This window comes from Sus scrofa, chromosome 12, assembly GCF_000003025.6.
Source record: "Sus scrofa isolate TJ Tabasco breed Duroc chromosome 12, Sscrofa11.1, whole genome shotgun sequence".
In the NCBI taxonomy this organism is placed as follows: domain Eukaryota; kingdom Metazoa; phylum Chordata; class Mammalia; order Artiodactyla; family Suidae; genus Sus; species Sus scrofa.
The window spans coordinates 50,114,740-50,135,769 of NC_010454.4; the positions used below are offsets into that span (position 1 = coordinate 50,114,740).

General features: G+C 44.4%; 1 protein-coding gene across 1 annotated transcript in view; it reads right to left on the reverse strand.

Annotated features, from left to right (window-relative positions):
- Positions 1-21,030, reverse strand: part of ZZEF1 (zinc finger ZZ-type and EF-hand domain containing 1) — a 113,769-nt gene that overhangs the window by 73,250 nt on the left and 19,489 nt on the right. Inside the window, 7 exon segments of the mRNA XM_021067699.1 lie at positions 2,453-2,601; positions 3,264-3,355; positions 10,211-10,309; positions 12,845-13,023; positions 14,463-14,579; positions 18,769-18,979; positions 20,431-20,630. Of these exon segments, the coding sequence (XP_020923358.1) occupies positions 2,453-2,601; positions 3,264-3,355; positions 10,211-10,309; positions 12,845-13,023; positions 14,463-14,579; positions 18,769-18,979; positions 20,431-20,630 (1,047 nt within the window).

Genomic DNA, 21,030 nt, shown 5'->3' on the forward strand with positions numbered 1-21,030 from the left:
CTGCTGCTGCTGCTAGGGGCAGCAACACTACCCACGGGCAGCACCAAGGACCTCTGTGGCTAAATCCAACAGGCCCACTTCTAGACTTTTCTCTACTGATTCCTGGGTAACATCTGACACCTGCTACCTCTTTAAACATGATATTCCCTTGGCTTCATGATGACACATCCTTGGCTTTCCTGATGCTTCTCTGGCTGTTTCTCTCCGTCTGCTTTTTCCTCTGCTGCCCCTTCAATGCTCTGCCTCTCAGCATGTTGACTTAAGGTCTCTACTCTTTCAAGGCCACACATCCTTCAAGAATGACCTCTTCTGGTTCATTTTAAACAATCACTGAACTGTCTCTTAGATCTGTCCCTTCAGAACAACGTCTCCTCCAGGCTCCCGATCTGTTCACCCAACTAGCTATGGGATATCTCCCAGACCTCCTAGAACCTCAAATCCAAAAGGACCGAATCTGAGCTCATCAACTTCCCACAAACCTGCTTCTTCAAGGTAGTTGCTACCTACAAAAAGGCACTACTGGGGGTTTGCTCTCGTTGTGGCTCAGTGGTTAACAAACCCAACTAGTATCTCTGAGAACGTGGTTTGATCCCTGGCCTCGCTCAGTGGTTAAGGATCATCTGGCATTGCTGAGAGCCGTGGTGTAGGTGGCAGATGCAGCTTGGATCCTGCGTTGCTGTGGCTGTGGTGTAGGCTGGCAATGGTAGTGATTTGACTCCTAGCCTGGGTGCCGAGGGTGTGGCCCTTAAAAAAAAAAAAAGGCACTACCAGGGTCTCCCCTGCCCAGGCGAACCCAGGACTCACTGCTGCCTAAGCTTTCTTCCCTCTCCTGTTCTACCTCCAGTCACTGACCAGCCAGGTCCTGCTGCTTCTACCTCTAGTCATCTCTTCAATCGGTCCATATCTCTCCACTGCTGCTGCTGCTGCTCTAGCTGAGTCACCCACGCTCTGGCTTCCTATGTGACAGTGACATCCCCCCCCCGCCATTTCATCCTGCCACTTTGCTCACTGCCCCCCAACCCATGCCTCACTCAGCAAGCTCCAGAGCAGTACTTCCACAGCACTCATGTGATCTCCTTGTTCTTGAAACTTCTTGACAACAGATTCCACCCAACTCCCTTCCCTGCCCTCAAGGATTTCAGGATAATGTCTAAACCCCGAAGTAGAGACAAAGAGGCCTTCAACCTACTTCCTAGCCCCTGAGCTTCACCCCATAGCACACCACAGCAACACGGGACTTGCCAGTCCCTTGGTGTGCCCGACTCCACCTCTGAGTTGTCAACTCTACTCTGCTCTTTGCTCAGGACACCTGCCTGCCACTTGTTCCTGAGGGCTTTTGGGGTTTTTTTCTTTTTTCCTTAGGGTCCACCTGAGGCATACGTAAGTTCCCAGGCTAGGGGTCGAATCAGAGCTGTCGCCGCCGGCCTACACCACAGCCGGAGTAACGCCAGGTCTGAGCCACGTCTGCGACCTACACCACAGCTCAGGGCAAAACCAGATCCTTAACCCACTGCGCGAGGCCAGGGACTGAACCCGCCTCCTCATGGATACTAGTGGGGTTTGTTACCACTGAGTCACAACGGGAACTCCACGTTACTTAACTTTAGCTCATCCATATTCAACACTCCCTCCGGGAAGCCCTTCCTGGTGAGGTCAGGGTCTCAGCCCTGTGCTCCTGGAACACCTCATCCCTCCCACCTACCTAGCAGCCACAGCACTGGGACACTGTAGGCTTTATCGCTCATCTTCTGAGCTAAACGGTAGGCTCTACAAAGCAGGTACTGTGTCAGTTGGGTCATTACGGTATCTTCAGTGCCAAGCATCAGGCCTGGTACATAAAAGATGCTTAATAAATATTTTCAGGAGTTCCCGTCGTGGCGCAGTGGTTAACGAATCTGACTAGGAACCATGAGGTTGCAGGTTCGGTCCCTGCCCTTGCTCAGTGGGTTAACGATCCGGCGTGGCCGTGAGCTGTGGTGTAGGTTGCAGACGCGGCTCGGATCCTGCATTGCTGTGGCTCTGGCGTAGGCCGGCAGCTACAGCTCCAATTCGACCCCTAGCCTGGGAACCTCCATATGCCGCGGGAGCGGCCCAAAGAAATAGCAAAAAGACAAAAAAAAAAAAAAAAAAAATATTTTCAATAAAAGCACAAAAGTAAGAGAGAAGCTGGGGCCTAGGTAAATTTCCTAGTGGCGAGGTAAGACGAAAGACCTCAGGCTGCCCACCGTTCAGGCGTGTATTGTTACCCAGCCATTTTGAAGATTTATACACCTGAAGGGAACCAGTAAGAGTCTGTGAATAACTTAAAATAGATGTTTTCACATACGCTGCGAGAAAGCAATGAATACTCATGGCCACTAAAGATGGGTTAGTGGCAATTTTCCTATAAAGACAGAAAATACATTTCACCAATAAAAAAGTGTACACAACCTTAATTTTATTCTGTTCTTACCTGCTTTTTACAAATTGCCTGAATTCCTGAAGCTTCCACTTGTCATATTTTTCAAACCTTTTGAAGTGTTCTTCTGCATGAAATTTATCAGAAGGTGAGTTATAGGCAAACACCAACCCACACTGGGCACCGATGCCACCACGTCGAACCTGGAAACAAAGATCTAAATAAAGTACCTCAAAGGGGCCCAAGTTCCACGGCTGTTTTGGTTCCAAATAATACGGTCAACTTCAAATAACTCAATGCAACATCAAACCAACAAAATGAGATCTCAGAGACTCCGAGTCCTGGAAAAGGAGCTTCCCCAGAAACGATTTCTTTCTCTTCTCAATCCTCATCCTCACATCATTCCCAGACTTCACAATCTACTTATCTTTACGTCTTTGCCCTGCGCGACAGGCCTGACACAGAATAAATAATCACTAAACGTACAATGATTTTGGTGTTTTTTGTCTTTTTGTCTTTTTGCCTTTTCTAGGACCACTCCGGCAGCATATGGAGGTTCCCAGGCGAGGGGTCTAATCAGAGCTGTAGCTGCCGGCCTACACCACAGCCATAGCAATGTGGGATCAGAGCTGCATCTGCAACCTACATCACAGCTCATGGGAACGCTGGATCCTTAACCCACTGAGCAAGGCCAGGGATCGAACCCGCAACCTCATGATTCCTAGTCGGATTTGCTAACCACTGCGCCACGACGGGGAACTCCATTAAACGTACAATGAAAAACCAGTGACATGGACCTCTGAAATGCAATCCTATTTCTAAAAACAGTAGTCACATTTTTTAAAGAAGGCAGCATGAGAATTACCATAATTCTGATCTGAGTAACTTGGAAGGCAGATTCAGTTCCTGTAGAAAAAATAGTACTTGCTCTGGTTTTTCCAGTCTCTGTAAGAAAACCTGCAAAAAGGAAAAACTAGAGTTAGGATGACTGACACATCTGTAATAGCCCTAAGAACCAAGAGCAGCGAAACCAAACCACATCCTTTGAGGCAGAGGTCTTCTAGTCTATCTGGTATCTCATCAAAATCAGCAAAAGATTTCCTCTCTGGGCAGATGCAGCCCCACTGACAGACCCCTAGACAACATCGTGGGCCACGTATAACTTTCTCAGAGCACGTACAAGCAGCCCTGCTCTGAGGTAACAATAAAGAAATAAAAAGTCGATAAGGATTGTGACTTTAGAGGAGTTCCTGTTGTGGCTCAGCGGTAACAAACCAAGTAGTATCCACGAGGATGCGGGTTTGATCCCAGGCCTCGCTCGGTGGGTTAAAGATCCAGCCATGAGCTGTGGCGCAAGTCACAGACACAGCTGAGATCCTGTGCTCCTGTGGCTGTGGCGCAGGCTGGCAGCTGCAGCTCCAACTGGACTCCCAGCCCGAGAACTTCCATACACTGCAGGTGTGGCCCTAAAAAGACACACACACACACAAAGTGCTTGGTGTTCTGTTGAGCACACTCTTTGAGCTACCTCCACCTTTTACTGCCTCCAGGCTGTTTTACAACTCTGTAGACTGTAGAATAATGACAGTAAGGCAAATGATTCGTGTGCACAGAAATAAAAATTGTGTCTATAGGAATGTAGCTGATTATTCCTTATGAAGACTGACTGATATTTAGACTGACCAACTATCCGCAGATCTGTGTCAGTATTCATACTCATCTCTGTATATTAATAAGTCCTCCTCTGAACTGCTTGTAACATCTTGCTAGTTCCCTCACTAATTAATGAGACCGATAAAAAGACTGACATGTTCCTTTTATATTTGCATGAGAGTTATAGTTTACCTTTTGTCGTTGTTGTCAATTATCCCTTAAAGATGTACAAAAAGGAGCTCCCCTTGTGGTGCAGCAGAAACGAATCCAACTAGGAACCATGAGGTTGCGGGTTCAACCCCTGGCCTCACTCAGTGGGTTAAGGATCCAGTGTTGCCGTGAGTATGGTGTAGGTCGCAGATGTGGCTCAGATCTGGCGTCGCTGTGGCTGTGGCGTAGGCTGGCAGCTGTAGCTCCTATTAGACCCCTAGCCTGGGAACCTCCATATGTCACTGGTGCGGCCCTGAACAGACAAAAAAAGACCAAAAAAAAAAAAAAAAAAAAAGTTCAAAAAGGTCTGCTAGACCCAAGGTTGCCTTTCTCCTTCCAAGCTCTACAAGTGATACAACTTACTCATTTGCTCCCATCGGTCTGACCACCCATTCTTCCTGGGACCATGAACTGCTTTTGACCCTTTTGCCTCATCCAGATGAGAAGACTAAAACTAGTCTCATGCTGTAACAGAATGAAATTAGAACACTCCCTAACACCATACACAAAAATAAACTCCAAATGGATTAAAGACCTAGATAAACGACCAGACACTATAAAACTCTTAGAAGAAAACACATGCCAAACACTCTCTGACATAAATGACAGCAACATCTTCCCAGATCCACCTCTTAGAGTAATGACAATAAAAACAAAAATAAACAAATGGGACCTAATCAAACTTAAAAGTTTCTGCACAGCAAAGGAAACCCTAAACAAAATGAAAAGACAACCCACAGAATGGGAGAAAATCTTTGCAAATGCATCAACTGACAAAAGGATTAATCTCCAAAATTTATAAACACGTTCTGCAGCTCAATACCAAGAAAACAAACAACCCCATCAAAAAATGGGCACAAGATCTAAACAGACAATTCTCCAAAGCAGACATACAGATGGCCAAAAAACACAGGAAAAGATGCTCAACATCACTCATTATTAGAGAAATGCAAATCAAAACCACTATGAGGTACCACCTTACACCAGCCAGAAGGGCCATCATCAAAAAGTCTACAAACAATAAGTGCCGGAGAGGGTGTGGAGAAAAAGGAACCCTACTACACTGTTGGTGGGATTGTAAATTGGTGCAACCACTGTGGAAAACAGTATGGAGATGCCTCAGAAAACTAAAAATAGAACTATCATGTGATCCAGCAATCCCACTCCTGGGCATCTATCCAGAGAAAAGCATAACTCAAAAAGATACATGCACCCCAGTGTTCACTGCAGCACCCATACAATAGCCAAGACATGGAAACAACCTAAATGTCCATCGACAGAGGAGTGGATCAAGATGTGGTACATGTACACAATGGAATATTACTCAGCCATTAAAAAAAATGAAATACCAGCATTTTTAGCAACATGGATGGACCTAGAAATTATGCTAAGTGAAGTCAGCCATACAATGAGACACCATCATCAAATGCTTTCACTGACATGTGGAATCTGAAAAAAGGACAGAGTGAACTTCTTTGCAGAACAGATACTGAGGAGTTTCTGGTGTGGCACAGTGGTTAACGAATCCGACTAGGAACCATGAGGTTACAGGTTCGATCCCTGGCCTTGCTCAGTGGGTTAAGGATCCTGCATTGCTGTGGCTCTGGTGGAGGCTGGTGGCTACAGCTCCAATTAGACCCCTAGCCTGGGAACCTCCATATGCCATGGGAGCTCCCCAGAAAAGGCAAAAAGACCAAAAAAAAAAAAAAAAAAAAAGAACAGGTACTGACTCACAGACTCTGAAAAACTTATGTTCTCCAAAGGAGACAGTTTGAGGGGGTCGGGGGATGCGCTGGGGTTGTGGGATGGAAATTCTATAAAATTGGAGTGTGATGATCATTGTACAACTACAAATGTAATAAATTCACTGAGTAATAAAAAAAATAAAATAAAACAAGTCTCATGCTTTCCTGAGAGCTCTGGAAGATTCAGGACTAGCCTGGTGACTGAAGGCCTACAGCCTGGACTTCTCCTGGAGAGGTGCTGTTGGAATGGCTGGGACAACCAGGGAGTGGCTCCTGCCACTTCTACAAGGGGCTGTGACAGGAAGGGAAGAGCAACACGCCTTCCACGTGGGCACTCTGACTCTGGCTGAACAAAGGATGGCCTCCATCTGGGGCTGGACGGAGCCCAAGAACTTCACATCTTTCCTGCATTAACTCATGTCAGGAGCTGTCACCTTACTGAGGGGGGAATACAGCCTAGAAATTTGAAGGCACTTATCAACTAGGTAGGCTTTACTTCTTTACTTGGTTTTATCAAAAGGATAACAATAAAATATTTAAAAGCAAAAAATAAAACAAAATCAGAGCTCCCACTGCAGTATAGTGGGTTAAGAATCCAACTGCAGCAGCTCAGGTCGCTGCAAGGATATGGGTTTGATTCCCAGCCTGTAAAATAAATAAAATAGAATAAAACCAATTTCATACTTCTTATTTCATTTCACTGAGTTCAATGAAAAAGTCTGTGAAGCTGAATCTCCATAAGACAATATGCATGATTTATCACTAAAACCAAGAAAATTAAATCCAAAGGAATCTTTACTAATTTACAGGAAGAAGCTGTTACTGATCTAGTGCTATTTGATACCAATTCTACAGACAATTTTAAGAAGCCATACAGCCAGAACTTCACACAGTTCCACTCACAATACTGCTAAAAACTATCCCGGTTACTGAACTGCCACTCTTCCCCAGAGGTCTGGATGACTCTAGTCAAATCTGATGTGAAGGCTGAAACACCATCTAGAAGTTAACTGATGAGTCAGCGGTCTTCATTAATCTCAAAGTAGCTGAAGCAATAATTTAAGTCAAAAGAACCCGACCCTTTTAAAATAACACTGCCACCAAGTACACATTTTTAAGGCCAAAATAAATAAATACACTAAATAAATTAAGCTTAAAAAGAAAAATAAAAGCTTTGTGCTTCCTTTTCTTGGTTAAAAAAAAAAACAAAAAACAAACAAACAAACAAAAAAAAACAGCTCATGTGTCTTATTATGATATTTTAAAAGCTACGTTCGTTTGGCCACCATGCCCCTTCTGCCCAATTCATTCTCTTGGAATGACAGGAAACAAAAAATACCCAATCACAAATGGAAAGAATTTAGTAACGCTACGCCCTCAGTTTTGCTGGCAGCACCTGCATTCATTTACAATGCCAGCCCCACGGCAAGACTTGCGGGAGGTCAGCCCTCCGAATGCCCACGTTTGGGTTCCCCAGGCGCCCTGTGCAGCATGTGGCAATGGCCACGGTTTCCTGGCAGTTGGGATCTTAAAAGGTAGTGGTGAAAAGAGCTTTGCCCCCGATAAGGAAAGAAACAAATCACCCCTCAAAACCACAGTTCTGGCTGTGAGGCCCTTCCTCTGTCCCAGCTGTCTTGTCAGGCTCATTTTTTGTAGTGGCCCAAAGCCAAGCCTGGGTTACAAGAAACAGACAGTAAGGGAAGTGGAGGGAGCGGCCAGGGGAGCCTGAGTCTCCTCCTCATACCCACCCACATCCCACCTGGGTGCTCATCAGAAACACAACAAAAACATCAAACCCACACTACAACTAGTTTATACAATTCATCCACCAAGGTTAAGTGGAAGGCGGGCAGGAGAGGTGGACGGACCCCACACAGGGAGAATAACACGCTATTCAAAGGAGACAAAGCAGAAGAGCTGGCAAATGCTTCAATAGCGACAGAAAAGCCTGCGGTGCCTTCAGACTTATTTAGAATAGTGGTAAAAATCCATATACTGATTTTTAAGACAATGCAAATACTGTGCATGATATTATAATGGTGGATATAGGTCATTATACCTTTGTTCAAACCCACAGAATGTTAAGACTTCAAGAGTGAACCCTAAGGTAAACTATGGACTTTGGGTGATTATGACATGTCAATATAAGTTCACCTTTGGTAAAAACATAGCATTCTGGTTATGTGGATAGTGGGGGAGGTGAGCCAGCTGTGGAGCAGGAGGTATATGAGAAATCTTTGCACTTCTTCCAGTTTTGCTGTAAACCTAAAACTGCTCTTTAAAGGAAAAGTCTTTTTTAAAAAAAAAGATGATCAGAGTTCCCACTGTAGCACAGTGGATTAAGGAACTGGCACTGCCTCTGCAGCAGCGTGGGTGGCTACAGAGGCGTGGGTTTGATTCCCAGCCCGGGGCAGTGGGTTAAGGATCTGGCGTTGCCCAAGTGGTGGTGTAGGTTGCAGCTGGGGCTCAGATTTGATCCCTGGCTTGGGAGTTTCCATACACCGCAAGTGTGGGGAAAAAAAGATTATGGAGATACAATTTGAAATGATTATAAAAGTTTAAAAAACAAAGACAAAGAGTTCCTGTTGTGGCTCAGGGGGTTAAGAACCTGACTACTATCCATGAGGATTGGGGTTCGATCCCTGGCCTCACTCAGTGGGTCAAGGATCTCGCCAGATCCAGTAGGCCAGCAGCTGCAGCTCTGATTCGACCCCTAGCCTGGGAACTTCCATACACCGCAGGTGTGCCCCCTAAAAAATAAACAACTAAGATAAAACAAAAAGAGGCCTTTCTGTAGGTGAGAGTTTGAAAAAAATCCATACACTGGTTTTAAGAAGATTCTGCCTTACATACTACAGAGATAAAACTGTTAATTTTTCAGAACCTTTGGCAGAGTGGTCTTGCTTTTTCTGGGTGTGGGGAGGGGGAAATGCCGCCACCTCATCCCCACCTCACTTTAGATGGCAGGTGACTGGGCAGTCTGTGGTGACCTTCCGTGTGGCAGGAGGAGGCCGGGAAGAAATCTGTCTGCAGAGGCTGAGCCGCTCAGCGCAGACTGCAGGAAGCATGTCTTGTGTGACAGTCCATCGCTTACAAAGGCCCCCAGGAGAGGGAGGTGTGACTGGGGAAGGAATGCTTTCCCAGAGGCCTTTCTTTCACTGGTGCTAAGAATGACCACGGGAAATAGGACAGAGAGGAGGCAACCACTGAAAATGCATGAGGTCTGTTCGGAAGTGAGGAGAGCCGGGGGAAACTGAGTCCCAAAGCGCTAAGGCCAGTTCCTTTCACTGGGAGGTAACTGCTGGAACACGCCACGTCCTTTACTGAACAGACGACATTCAGAGCAGCACAGTGAGGAGAAAGGGTACCTGTGCAGCAGAATAACCAGCTGGCCATCAAGATGGATGAGGAAGAGACGCGCAACTGCACCCCCCACCCCCGCCCCCAAGGAGGAAAAAAGAGCCACAGCCCTGAAGAGCACACCAGCCGTCACCAGCCACGCCAGGGAAGGCACGAGGCTTCCTTCCAGACACATCAAATGCCAGATCAGCCATATGGAAGCAGAAATATCTTTCTTCTTAAGCTATGTTTTTAGCAGTACAGTGCTGTGGATCCACTGAGTTTCTCGATACTTTGAGACAACACAATAGAAAGACAATCTGAACTTAAAAAATGGTAGCTTTTTATATTCCAAGGGCAGAAGTCCTTCCTTTTCCAAATGGAAGGCGCTCAAGTACTTTTAGGTTGTTACAGGTGATTGACATCTAGCAGACGGCAACACTGTAGTAAAGAAACCACAGAAGGAGTTCCCCACGTGGCGCAGCAGAAACAAAACCCACTAGGAACCATGAGGTTGTGGGTTCGATCCCTGGCTTCGCTCAATGAGTTAAGGATCCAGGGTTGCCGTGGGCTGTGGTGTGGGTCACAGACGCAGCTTGGATCTGGCGTTGCTGTGGCTGTGGTATAGCCGGGGCAACAGCTCCGGTTGGACCCCCAGCCTAGGAACCTCCATGTGCTGTGGGTGCGACCCTAAAAGGACAAAAGACCAAAAAAAAACCACACGAATGGTTCAGGAACCACTGAAGCCACCTGACGGACCCCTGCAGTGAGGGCTGCACATCCTGAAAGTTCCAAAGGTCAGAGTGCGCTTTCACAGAGACGTGGCCCTTTCCATTTGCTAAAAGCTGACAGATGCACCACTCACCATCCCTTGTCCATGGCTCAACAAGGAGGTTTTCAGGTCCTGACTTCTCTTCCTTCCCCTTGACATCACAGGCCTGAAGAGTCAACTGGAGAGGTTTACCTGATCAAAGAAAAGACAGAGAGCCTTAAGCTGGTGCTACAAAGAAATGAAAACTAGGGTGCACATCAGTGGAAATGGAGAGCCTGTGGCCACCCAGACTGCTGCCTAAAAGTTTACCCATTTAAGAGCTAGAATAGAAAAGGAGGAGTTCCCGTTGTGATGCAGTGGGTTAAGAATCCAACTGCAGTGGCTCAGGTCACTGCAGGGATGCAGGTCACTGCAGAGATGCGGGTTAGAACCCTGGCCCAGCGAAGCAGGTTAAAGGATCCAACGTTGCCGCAGCTATGGCTCAGATTCAATCCCTGGCCTAGGAACTTCCACATATGTGGATGTAGCCATAAAATAAAAAATAAAATATTTTTTAAAAAAGAAAACAATATTAGACAAAAGTTGATACCACCTTTTGTGCTTTCCTGAAACAAAGTACAGCTTATGTCCTAAGTGATTCCAAGTAGAATCATTCTAGAATAACCACTATTAAGAAACAAAGTGGGAGTTCCCATTGTGGCTCAGCAGTAACAAACCCAACTAGTATCTGTGAGGACAGGGGTTTGATCCTTGGCCTTGCTCAGTGGGTTAAGGATCTGGCATTACCGCAAGCTGTGGTATAGGTGGCAGATGCGACTCAGATCCTGCGTTGGTGTGGCTATGGCATAGGCTGGCCACTGTAGCTCCAATTGGATCCCTAGCCTAGGAACTACCATATGCCATGGGTGTGGCCTTAAAAGAAAAAAAAAGTGCCTTATAAGACATAGATTAATAGCATACACTCAACGTATTTGTGTGGGGGGATTCTTAAGACACAGTTTTGGAGCCAATTAATCTTACTGTAATTGCATTTAAATAAATAAATAATGTCTTAAGGTTTGGGATTTTATTTCTTTAAAACATCTCCAGGCAAATCTTTAAAGTTTTCAAAATTATAAACGTCAATTTTTGGAGTTCCCGTCGTGGCTCAGTGGTTAGCAAATCCAACTAGGAACCAAGAGGTTGCGGGTTTGATCCCTGGCCTTGCTCAGTGGGTTAGGGATCTTGAGTTGCCGTGAGTTGTGGTGTAGGTCGCAGACACGGCTTGGATCTGGTGTTGCTGTGGCTGTGGTGTAGGCCGGAGGCTACAGCTCCGATTAGACTCCTAGCCTGGGAACCTCCACATGAACTGAGTGTGGCCCTAGAAAAGGCAAAAAGCCCAAAAAAAAAAAAAAAAAAAAAAAAAAAAAGTCAATTTTTGCTACCATGATCTGAAAACTTTTTGTTTTGTTTTAATAATATAATGTGATCCCTGTAACCCAACCCAGAACTAGAACATTATCAGTACAAACAGTGCCCCTATACTTTCCTCCTCTATCCCATACTCCCTCCCTAAGTAACTGCTAAAGTGAACCAAAAATCCTTCTGGAGAATATTTTTCGGATGCTACGTATCCCTCCCATCCAGTCATCCCTGCTATGGTCCGCTACCCCTCCAAAGAAAATGACCTTCCCAAAACTGGGGGCAGGGGGATGGCTGGGATTATAAGAATATCAATTGTCTAACTCAAAAAATTAAACATAGGAGTTCCTGTCGTGGCTCAGTGGTTAACGAATCCGACTAGGAACCATGAGGTTGTGGGTTTGATCCCTGGCCTCGCTCAGTGGGTTGGGGATCTGGCGTTGTCGTGAGCTGTGGTGTAGTCCCGTGGCTACAGTTCCAATTAGACCCCTAGCTTGGGAACCTCCACATGCCACGTGTGGGGCCCTAGAAAAGGCAAAAAGACAAAATAATAATAATAATAATAAATAAATAAATAAATAAATACACATAAAATAAATTATTAATAAATTATTAAGGCAAAGGTACAAATATCCTGAGGACATATTCATGAAAAGGATGGGCTCCAACACTGTGCTTTGTGGACAGATACTTCAGCACTCAAAGCCAGGACAGCACCTGTCAACTGCAGTCATCTGGGAGTAGCTGCGCGGACTCCCGAGTGGAGGAGGATTCGGAGATCCCATCCTGGGGTAGTAAGGTGCTACGATGGACGCTGTTGGGCCCAGGAGGGGAAAGTGGTGGCAGGCATGTATGTACAACCATATATATATATATACACGTTGTTGCAACATGCTACCAGCTCTCATGAGGATGCAGAGGGATGCACCCCAAGACAAGGATCCTATGCACTCGGGGTAGTCCCCTCCCTCCTCCGAATGAGGGGTGATCCAACCTCCAACCCTCTCAGCCAACACCATGAGACACTGCTATGCTTCACCAAAGACGGCTGTGTTCAAAAGGCCACCAAGCCTAAGTGATTCGGCCAGGAAACCCTGGGAGTACAACTCAATGGACTTGCAGGTTCTCTTCTGTTACTGCTTCCATGAGTGAGCCGACACCTCCCTTCTCCCTACCCAGTCAAAGAAGATATGTTTTTCCAGAAATTGTGGTGTAACTACAACGATCCAGCCTGCAAACGACCCAAAAAGATAAGAAGATGCCACCAAGTCCCACACCAATGACGATGACGGTTTATGACCTGTGCATCACGCCGAAGTCATTTACCGTATTTAAGGAGCAAGTTCTGCCTGACCGACGCCATGGAAGAGATGAGGGAAGCGGCGTCGTAGTGCGTGTCCAGGTGATCAGAGACAGTACACAGAGAGCTCAGCACTTTGGCAACACTTCCTCTTGCTAGTGCAAAAGCCAGAAGCGTCAACTCCACCTCTGGAGTGGAGCAGCAGCTATAAACAAAAAGCAAACATTTCACTTCTTAAAAACATGGGAAAACCCAGGTAGCTCATCATCTGTGTATCTGATGGCCATAAGCAAACTCAATCCACCATATGCTTTCTCTGTTTATCAAGAATACTTTTTCCAAAATCCTTAAGATAACCTAAAGAAAAACTAAATCGACCCAGGAAACCAGAAAATTACATCTTCACTTCTCAAGACTTAATTCAGGAGTTCCCGTCGTGGCGCAGTGGTTAACGAATCCAACTAGGAACCATGAGGTTGTGGGTTCGATCCCTGCCCTTGCTCAGTGGGTTAACGATCCGGCGTTGCCGTGAGCTGTGGTGTAGGTTGCAGACGCCGCTCGGATCCGGCGTTGCCGTGGCTCTGGCGTAGGCTGGTGGCTACAGCTCCGATTCAACCCCTAGCCTGGGAACCTCCATATGCCGCAGGAGCGGCCCAAGAAATAGCAACAACAACAACAACAACAACAACAAAAAAAGACAAAAAAAAGACAAAAAAAAAAAAAAAAGAAGACTTAATTCATATGTATTAATGCTATCAATTTTAACAAACCAAACTTTATAAACCAAAATTAAATAGGCTGTTGCAATAAGGTTGTGCTATGAAGAGGTCTTGGGTTGAGGCTTGGCCAGGGAAGTTAAGGGTTTGTTCCTTCAAGCACCAATAACGTATTTTAGATCTACTCCACATCCCGCACATCTGATTTTTTAGATACATCACACTGGACCTTTTAAAACTGTCTGAATGCGGAGTTCCCATTGTGGTGCAGCAGAAACGAATCGAACCAGGAACCATGAGGTTGCTGATTCGATCCCTAGCCTCGCTCCGTGGGGTCCAGGATCTGGCGTTGCTGTGAGCTGTGGTGTAGATCACAGACAAGGCTCGGATTCAGCATTGCTGTGGCTGTGGTGTAGGCCGACAGCTGTAGCTCCGATTTGACCCCTAGCCTGGGAACCTCCATATGCCACAGGTGCAGTCCTAAAAAAGCAAAGAAAAACACAAAAAACAAAATACTGTCTGAATGGCTCAGGGCCTGGTTTTACTCCAACACAGGAACATCCTCAGGGCTTGCTGGGACAGAGCTGTGCCCAGGGTGTCCATTCCCAGGTCTGTGGACAATCAGGCTGTTTCGACAGAGCATGGGGACAAGCAGGTGCTGGGCTGGGGATGTGATGAACTGAGAAGCTTTGTGCTGTGGCCTTTGAGACCTCTGCTCTAGATGAATCAGAGGACAACTCCGCCCTCACCCTCAATTCCTGAGGTCAGGTAATACTGCTAGATAATGCAGTTTAGATGGGGGAGCCAGTACTTCCCTTTCTCTTCAGCAGCTAAGAGTGAACCATTTTTAATGTACACAAAAGACCTATTAGCAAGGATATATACCTGCTATCCCCCACCAAGCCCCTCTTAGCAACCTTGATTTTACCTAGTTATCCTTATGAGGAAGCTGTCCACTTCTTCCAGAACGTTGGGAGACAGGAAAGTTGAGAAATCTGTAGATCCTGGTGAGAGGGAAAGTGGAGGCATGTGCTGCAATGCCTTCCTAGGGGCGTAAAATGCACAATCAGAACATGTGGCAAACTATTAGTGCAATAATAAAATGTTAGACAAAAACCAAATCATGGGAAGCATATTTTGATTAATCCCTTATCAAGAAACAGACAAGTGCTCCTACAGAGAACCTGCTACACAATATAAACCAGCCTTTTTTCCCCAAGAGTCCTGGGGCTAAACTGTTTAATGTGGTTTCTTTCTTTTCTTTTCTTTTTCCTTTTAAGAGTTTGAATTCCCTTTGTAAAAGCTTACTCAGCTCTCTAGAATCAAGTATTCATTATAAGTAGTGTGAAACAAAAAATATACATACTCTAGAGAAAAGCCCTGAGTTCCTAGGAAAGACCCCAGTGGCAGGGCAGTTTGTGACACACAAAGAAATTCACCTTCAGATCCATGGTGTCTAAAGCTGCAAAATAAATTTTATTTTCTCTAAACATATCAGCACCCATGACCTCCGCTATTCCTGCGTGTTTCTTTGCCTTTTCTACCATAATATCTGCTTTAATGTTTCTCTTTTCTCATCTCCTCTTATTGACACCTTTACCTCATCTGGACCAGCAGTCACCTAATAACTTTATGCAACAACAAAAAAATCACTGAGTCTTGCTCTGGGTCAACAACTGTGCTGAGCGATGAGTGTACCATGAACAAACTGAAGCTATGCAAAAGTAACTCAAAATTCTATACTCGAAAGTCATTTCGTGATAATAGAAGTAGGATTCCCTGAAACTACTTTATTTCTATGCTTCAAAATAGAGACAAAACAGCAAGATTAACACTGTGTCAGCTTCCACTCTGCTCTCACTTCTGGCCCCCCTTGAGCTGCAGCAGTAAGGCCGATACACTAACCTGCACTCCATGAGGTCTAATGTAAGCAGAATGCAAGGATTTACTGAATTTACTTCTGTTTTTGTTTCATAGTAATTTTTTTCTTACTTTTCCTAATTGATTTTTCAAAAATAATTTTTAAATTTTAGAATAGTTTTAGATCACTAATATTTAAAAGTTAGGAGTGAAGACACCACTGCAGGTTAACTGCTACAACTCTTTGGCAATATAAACTTAAATAGATCCTTTCTTCAACAACTTGACACAGCTTCATGAAGATAAGGTAGAAACTCTTCCTCCTCCCCTTCCTGGAAATTTGATCCATAAAGTAGGGCTACGCAGGCAGGCATCTGTGTGAGCTTGGGTGGACGCATGGGTGGGTGGAGGCACTGGAGGCCCAGAGTAAGGAACCGGAGTGGGGCACCAGGAGGGTGAGAAGGTATCCACACAGCCTGGCCTGGATGGTCAGCACCAAAAGGGTGAGGAGGGTGTCCAGGCAAGGGACGGGGAGGTGGGAGACTGGTTATACCGAGTGGGATTGTTTAAATGAGTAAATATATAAGGAATGATGGAAGCCAGGTTTCTCATGATCAGAGGAGGGAAGTGCAAGTTCAGAATGAACACCATAGTGCTGGGTAAGAATTACAAGTATCAGTGTGAACTCCAGAGTTCTCAGTGTTACAGATATAGAAATAAATACACGTGTCAGGAGGTCCCTGCTGTGGCACAACAGGATCTATGGTGTCTCAGGAACCCCGGAATGCAGGTTTGATTCCTGGCCCAGCACAGTGGATTAAGGATCCAGTGTTGCTGCAGCTGTGGCTTTAGGTCGTGACAGTGGCTTGGATCTGATCCCTGGCCTGGGAACTCTATGTGCTGTGGGATGGTCAAAAAAGAAAAAAAGAAAAATATATATGTGAGTGTGTCAATGTGTCTAAGTATATAGACACGTGTGTGTCTATTATTTATAAACATGTATTTCGCAGCTGTGTCTACTGGGAGAAGCAACAGTCCAAGAGCAATGAGTTTTCAGTTTGTTTAATTTCTAAACACAACTCTCCACTAAAAGCCACTGTGGCTCTTGAGAAAAATAGCTGATTCTAGGACTACGGCAGGGAACATTCAAAATAAGTCTGGAATATCTTGTTATTTTAGAAAGTAAGGAAGTATTCCAAGATGAGGCCTTGGCAAAAGGACACACAAATCAGGCCGAGGGGGTTCCCATCAGTCAAACCTGAGCCAATCAGAGCATCAACACTGTGACGGATTATAATCCAGGGAATAAAATAGGAATCATGAGTCAGTCAATACAAAGTTTGATGACAAATGGGGTATTTACATAGTCTAAAAGCACCTCCTCACTAAATACTTATTAACTACAAATGCAGGGAGCTCTTGTCATGGCTCAGCAGAAATGAATCTGACTAGTATCCATGAGGACACAGGTTCAATCCCTGGCCTCACTCAGTGGGTGAAGGATCTGGCATTGCTCTGAGCTGTGGTGTAGGTCACAGAGGCGGCTTGGATCCCATGTGGCTGTGGCTGTGGCTGTGGCTGGCAGCTACAGCTCTGATTCAATGCCTAGCCTAGGAATTTCCATATGCCACGGTGCAGCCCTAAAAAGACAAAAAAAAAAAAAAAAAAAAAAAAAAAAAAAATTACAAAAGCGGAAAGAAGAATTCTTTTACAATGGAAAAGTCTGGCAGCACCACTTTCATGAAGGGATCGAAGCTAACAGCACAGCACTAGTAACAGGACAGTCTGCAGCTGTGTGCTGCCCAATCGATACAATGAGAAGCCATCATCGCTTCTCTGGCACTCTTGCTAGAGATACAAAGCCCAAGTTTAATCATGATGAAATTTCTGGTAAGCCGAAAGTGAAGGACACTCTTCAAAATATCTGACCCATAATTTCCAGAAGTGCCAAAGTCTTAGAAATCAAGGAAAGACAGCGGAATTATTCATTATGGAAGAAACTACAGAAAAATGACACTGAAATACCAAGTATGATTCTGGACCGGATCCTTTTAAAAGCGAAAAGGACATTTTTATGCTATAAAAGACAACTACCAAAATGTGAATGGGATCTTAGAATTACACGGTAGCAAAGTATATCAATGCTAATTTCCTGATACTGACAGTTGTGGCAGAATGTTCTAGTCTGCAGGAAATACATACTAAATAAAGTACTCAACAGCAATGGAGCATCAGGCTGGCAAATTACTCTCCGCTGGCTCAGGAAGGAGCTGATTTTTTTTTTTTTTTTTTAAGTTGCAATATTTCTCTAAGTTTGAAATTTTTTTTTTAAATTTAAAAACAGGCAGGAAGAAAGGAATCTAACCAAATACGACCCATCGTTTCTAGCACTGCCCACAGTATTTGCTGAAAATTTTTATTTAACAGCAATAACAAATCTTAAGACATCTAGAGAACAAAATGTTCACAACCTCTATTTTTCTGATACTATGATGGCCTCCACTAATAGTGACTATTACCAGCTATTACATTTACCTATTATGCTAATAATTCATCGCTACTGAAGCTGGTTGTTTTGCCTTGTATGTTACTGAGCTTTTTCCCCCAAGAGTTGTTTTTTTTTTTTTTTGGTCTTTTTGTCTTTTGGCCATTTCTTGGGCCGCTCCCGCAGCATATGGAGGTTCCCAGGCTAGGGGTCTAATCGGAGCTGTAGCCACTCGCCTACGCCAGAGCCAGAGCAACACAGGATCCAAGCCGCGTCTGCAACCTACACCACAGCTCACGGCAACGCCGGATCCTTAACCCACTGAGCAAGGGCAGGGATCAAACCGTAACCTCATGGTTCCTAGTGGGATTTGTAATCACTGCGCCATGATGGGAACCCGAGAGTTTTTTAATGAAAATTTTCAAACATGCTCTACATTTAAAAATAAATTAACTTTGTGTCCTTGAAAAGATCTCACTCATTAGTGAAAAGAGCCCTCAATGAAGGCCCTAGGTCCAAAGACCTAGATTCAGACTGACCCATCCCTGCCCGGTCATGTACCTCGGTCACAATATCCTTGTCTACAAAGTGGAGAGGGTTGTTACAGGTACATTTTACAACAATGTAAATAAGACATGACACCTGAAGGTGTTGTACCCAATATAAAGTGCTAGATAAATGTGAGCAACTGCTTCCCGGTGGCTAAAGAGAAGGAAAGGCATGTGCGACCCCCTGAAAGACTGGAGCTGAAGGCACAAACAGGAAACGAGAGGGCACCTGGGGCCGAGCTGCTGCCTGAGTCTCGATGATCGTAGGCTGCTGAGGGACTCGCCCTAAAGGGTCAGAGAATGAGTGCGCCGGGGCCGGCCTGGAAAGCAGAGTGACTTACTGAGTGTTGCGCAGCACTGTCTGGGCAAAGGCAGGATTTGTCTCCATGGAAGCCGTCACCAGAGATGTCAGCAGAGACCAGTACCATATTGCAGAAGCATCTGAGACTGAGACCCCAGACTTCTTAACTCTCTGAAAGCCAACAGCCCTCAGACCATGAATTCTAGTGTCACATCCATCACTAAGACAACGCTTTATGTTAATCTGGACATCTGTCAAGCGCAAACAACAAATTCAGTATTGGATTAACTTCTTCAGTTCAGCAAATGCTGGCTTTCGACTAAAAGCAAAATAGTAATTCACATTCTGAAAAGAAAATTCTGAAGATATAGTTGGATGCCAGAAATAAATGATGTGTGCAATGGAACTAGTATATAATAAACTTGTCAAAAAATGCACTGACCAATCTAAGGAGTCATAAAAATCATGTGCAAAATTAAGGGTGGCTTAAATCTATTTATCACAAAACTTCTTAGGAATTTATGTGTCCTGAAAATCAACAAAGTGTATTTCAAAAATCCTGACTAAATACATAGTAAGAATTTTTCCCAGAGTTCTGAAATTTGGCTTTAGTTATAAAACTGCAGCTGGTTCATAGGAGTTGTGAGAATTTCTTTTTAATAATCAAGTCCAAATAGATGACATAGACATGACTCACTTTTAAGAGCTGTCACAATTTCTTATGAGGGTTGGAGGGGAGGAGGTAAGAAGTTAAAAAGGACCTAACTTAGAGAAAAGACCAGCACAGTATAAGACAGGAAGCTTCTACTCCACAAGCTTAACTACTTCTTTGCCTAGGGGCAAGACACAAAGACGCTACCTCCCTAGGCCTCAGTTCCTTTGAGCAAAGAACACTTCTTTTGGCCCAGGAAAGCATTAGAAGAAATGAGACAAAACATGAAGCATTCCGGCTCCCTGAATGAAATAAGCCTGGAAAGAAATCACAGAATTGTGATTATTTCCAAAATGCTATGTGTGAAGCAAGATTATAATAGTATAAAAATGGAAACAAGCTAAATGTCCAAGAATAAAAGGCTGGTTAAAACTAAGGCATAGTCTTACAATACTAAATAAAGATGTGCATGAATATATGCTATGACAACACACAGAATGTTACAAAAGAGCATGTACAAAATATCACCATTTTTGTAAAAAGACGTCTAGAGATATATAGAAATATATATACACAAATCTATTTTTATTTTTAAAAATGTGTGTGTGTCTATATACATATGTGTGTATAGATACACACACACGGGTATGTTGTACGCATGCACATGCACACACAGGCATACACACACACACGCATGTATGCACACATGCAGCAAGAAAAGGTGTGGAAGGATCTACACAAAGGATCCACAGTGAAAAATCCCCGGGTAGTAGAATTTTGAAAAATTTTTGTTTATCTACATATTTCTAATTTTCTAATAAGAAAACATTAAGTATTTTTAATTAAAAAAGACTTTACTGCTTTTCTATAACTTTTAAAAACACTGAATAGGCGAAATAATGACCATTTTCATGTACATCATGAGAAGCAAATCAGATCTCCAAAGAAAAAGAAACAGCTTTTTACTTGAGAGGTCTTCTTGCAAAACATTACTTCCTCCCCTCCCAATCCGCTTAGTTAGAAGGCCAAGATGCATCTTGGTTGACTCACAGAGCTGACTGATGTTGGCATTTTCCAGCAGTGTCACATAGCCAGTGACATTGCTGGGAATGTGCACGTCGCGGACTTCCTGAAGCTCGCTGGCACTCCTCCCCACGGCTACTGTCACCTGCTGCGGCATGTAGCTCTGGTCAGTGGCAGCCACTGCAATGGACAGGTGCCTAAGCACAACATCTGGCTTCATTTTTAAACTGGAAAACATGGAGAGCAGAAACTACAAATGTTTATTCAGGCTGAGAACCAGTAGGGTCCCCAAGTCCCATCTCCAAGATCTTACATGTGATATACCCAAAGACTGAGTTTCCGAAAAACAACTAACTTGAAATGCTGGCTATTAGTTCCAAAGTCCTTATGACCTTCCCAAGTTTCTAAAATTTCTTTCAGTTCAAGATCAATCTTACATTTCTTTTTAAGCTACTAATACAGGTGGGAAAGTACAATATGAACATTCTAACGAAATCCCTTAACCTGGCAAGAAGCAAATTCTAAACGTCATCCAAAGAACTGAGGGAGCGCCTGTTGTGGCTCAGCGGTTAACGAATATGACTAGCATCCATGAAGATGCAGGTTCGATCCCTGGCCTTGCTCAGT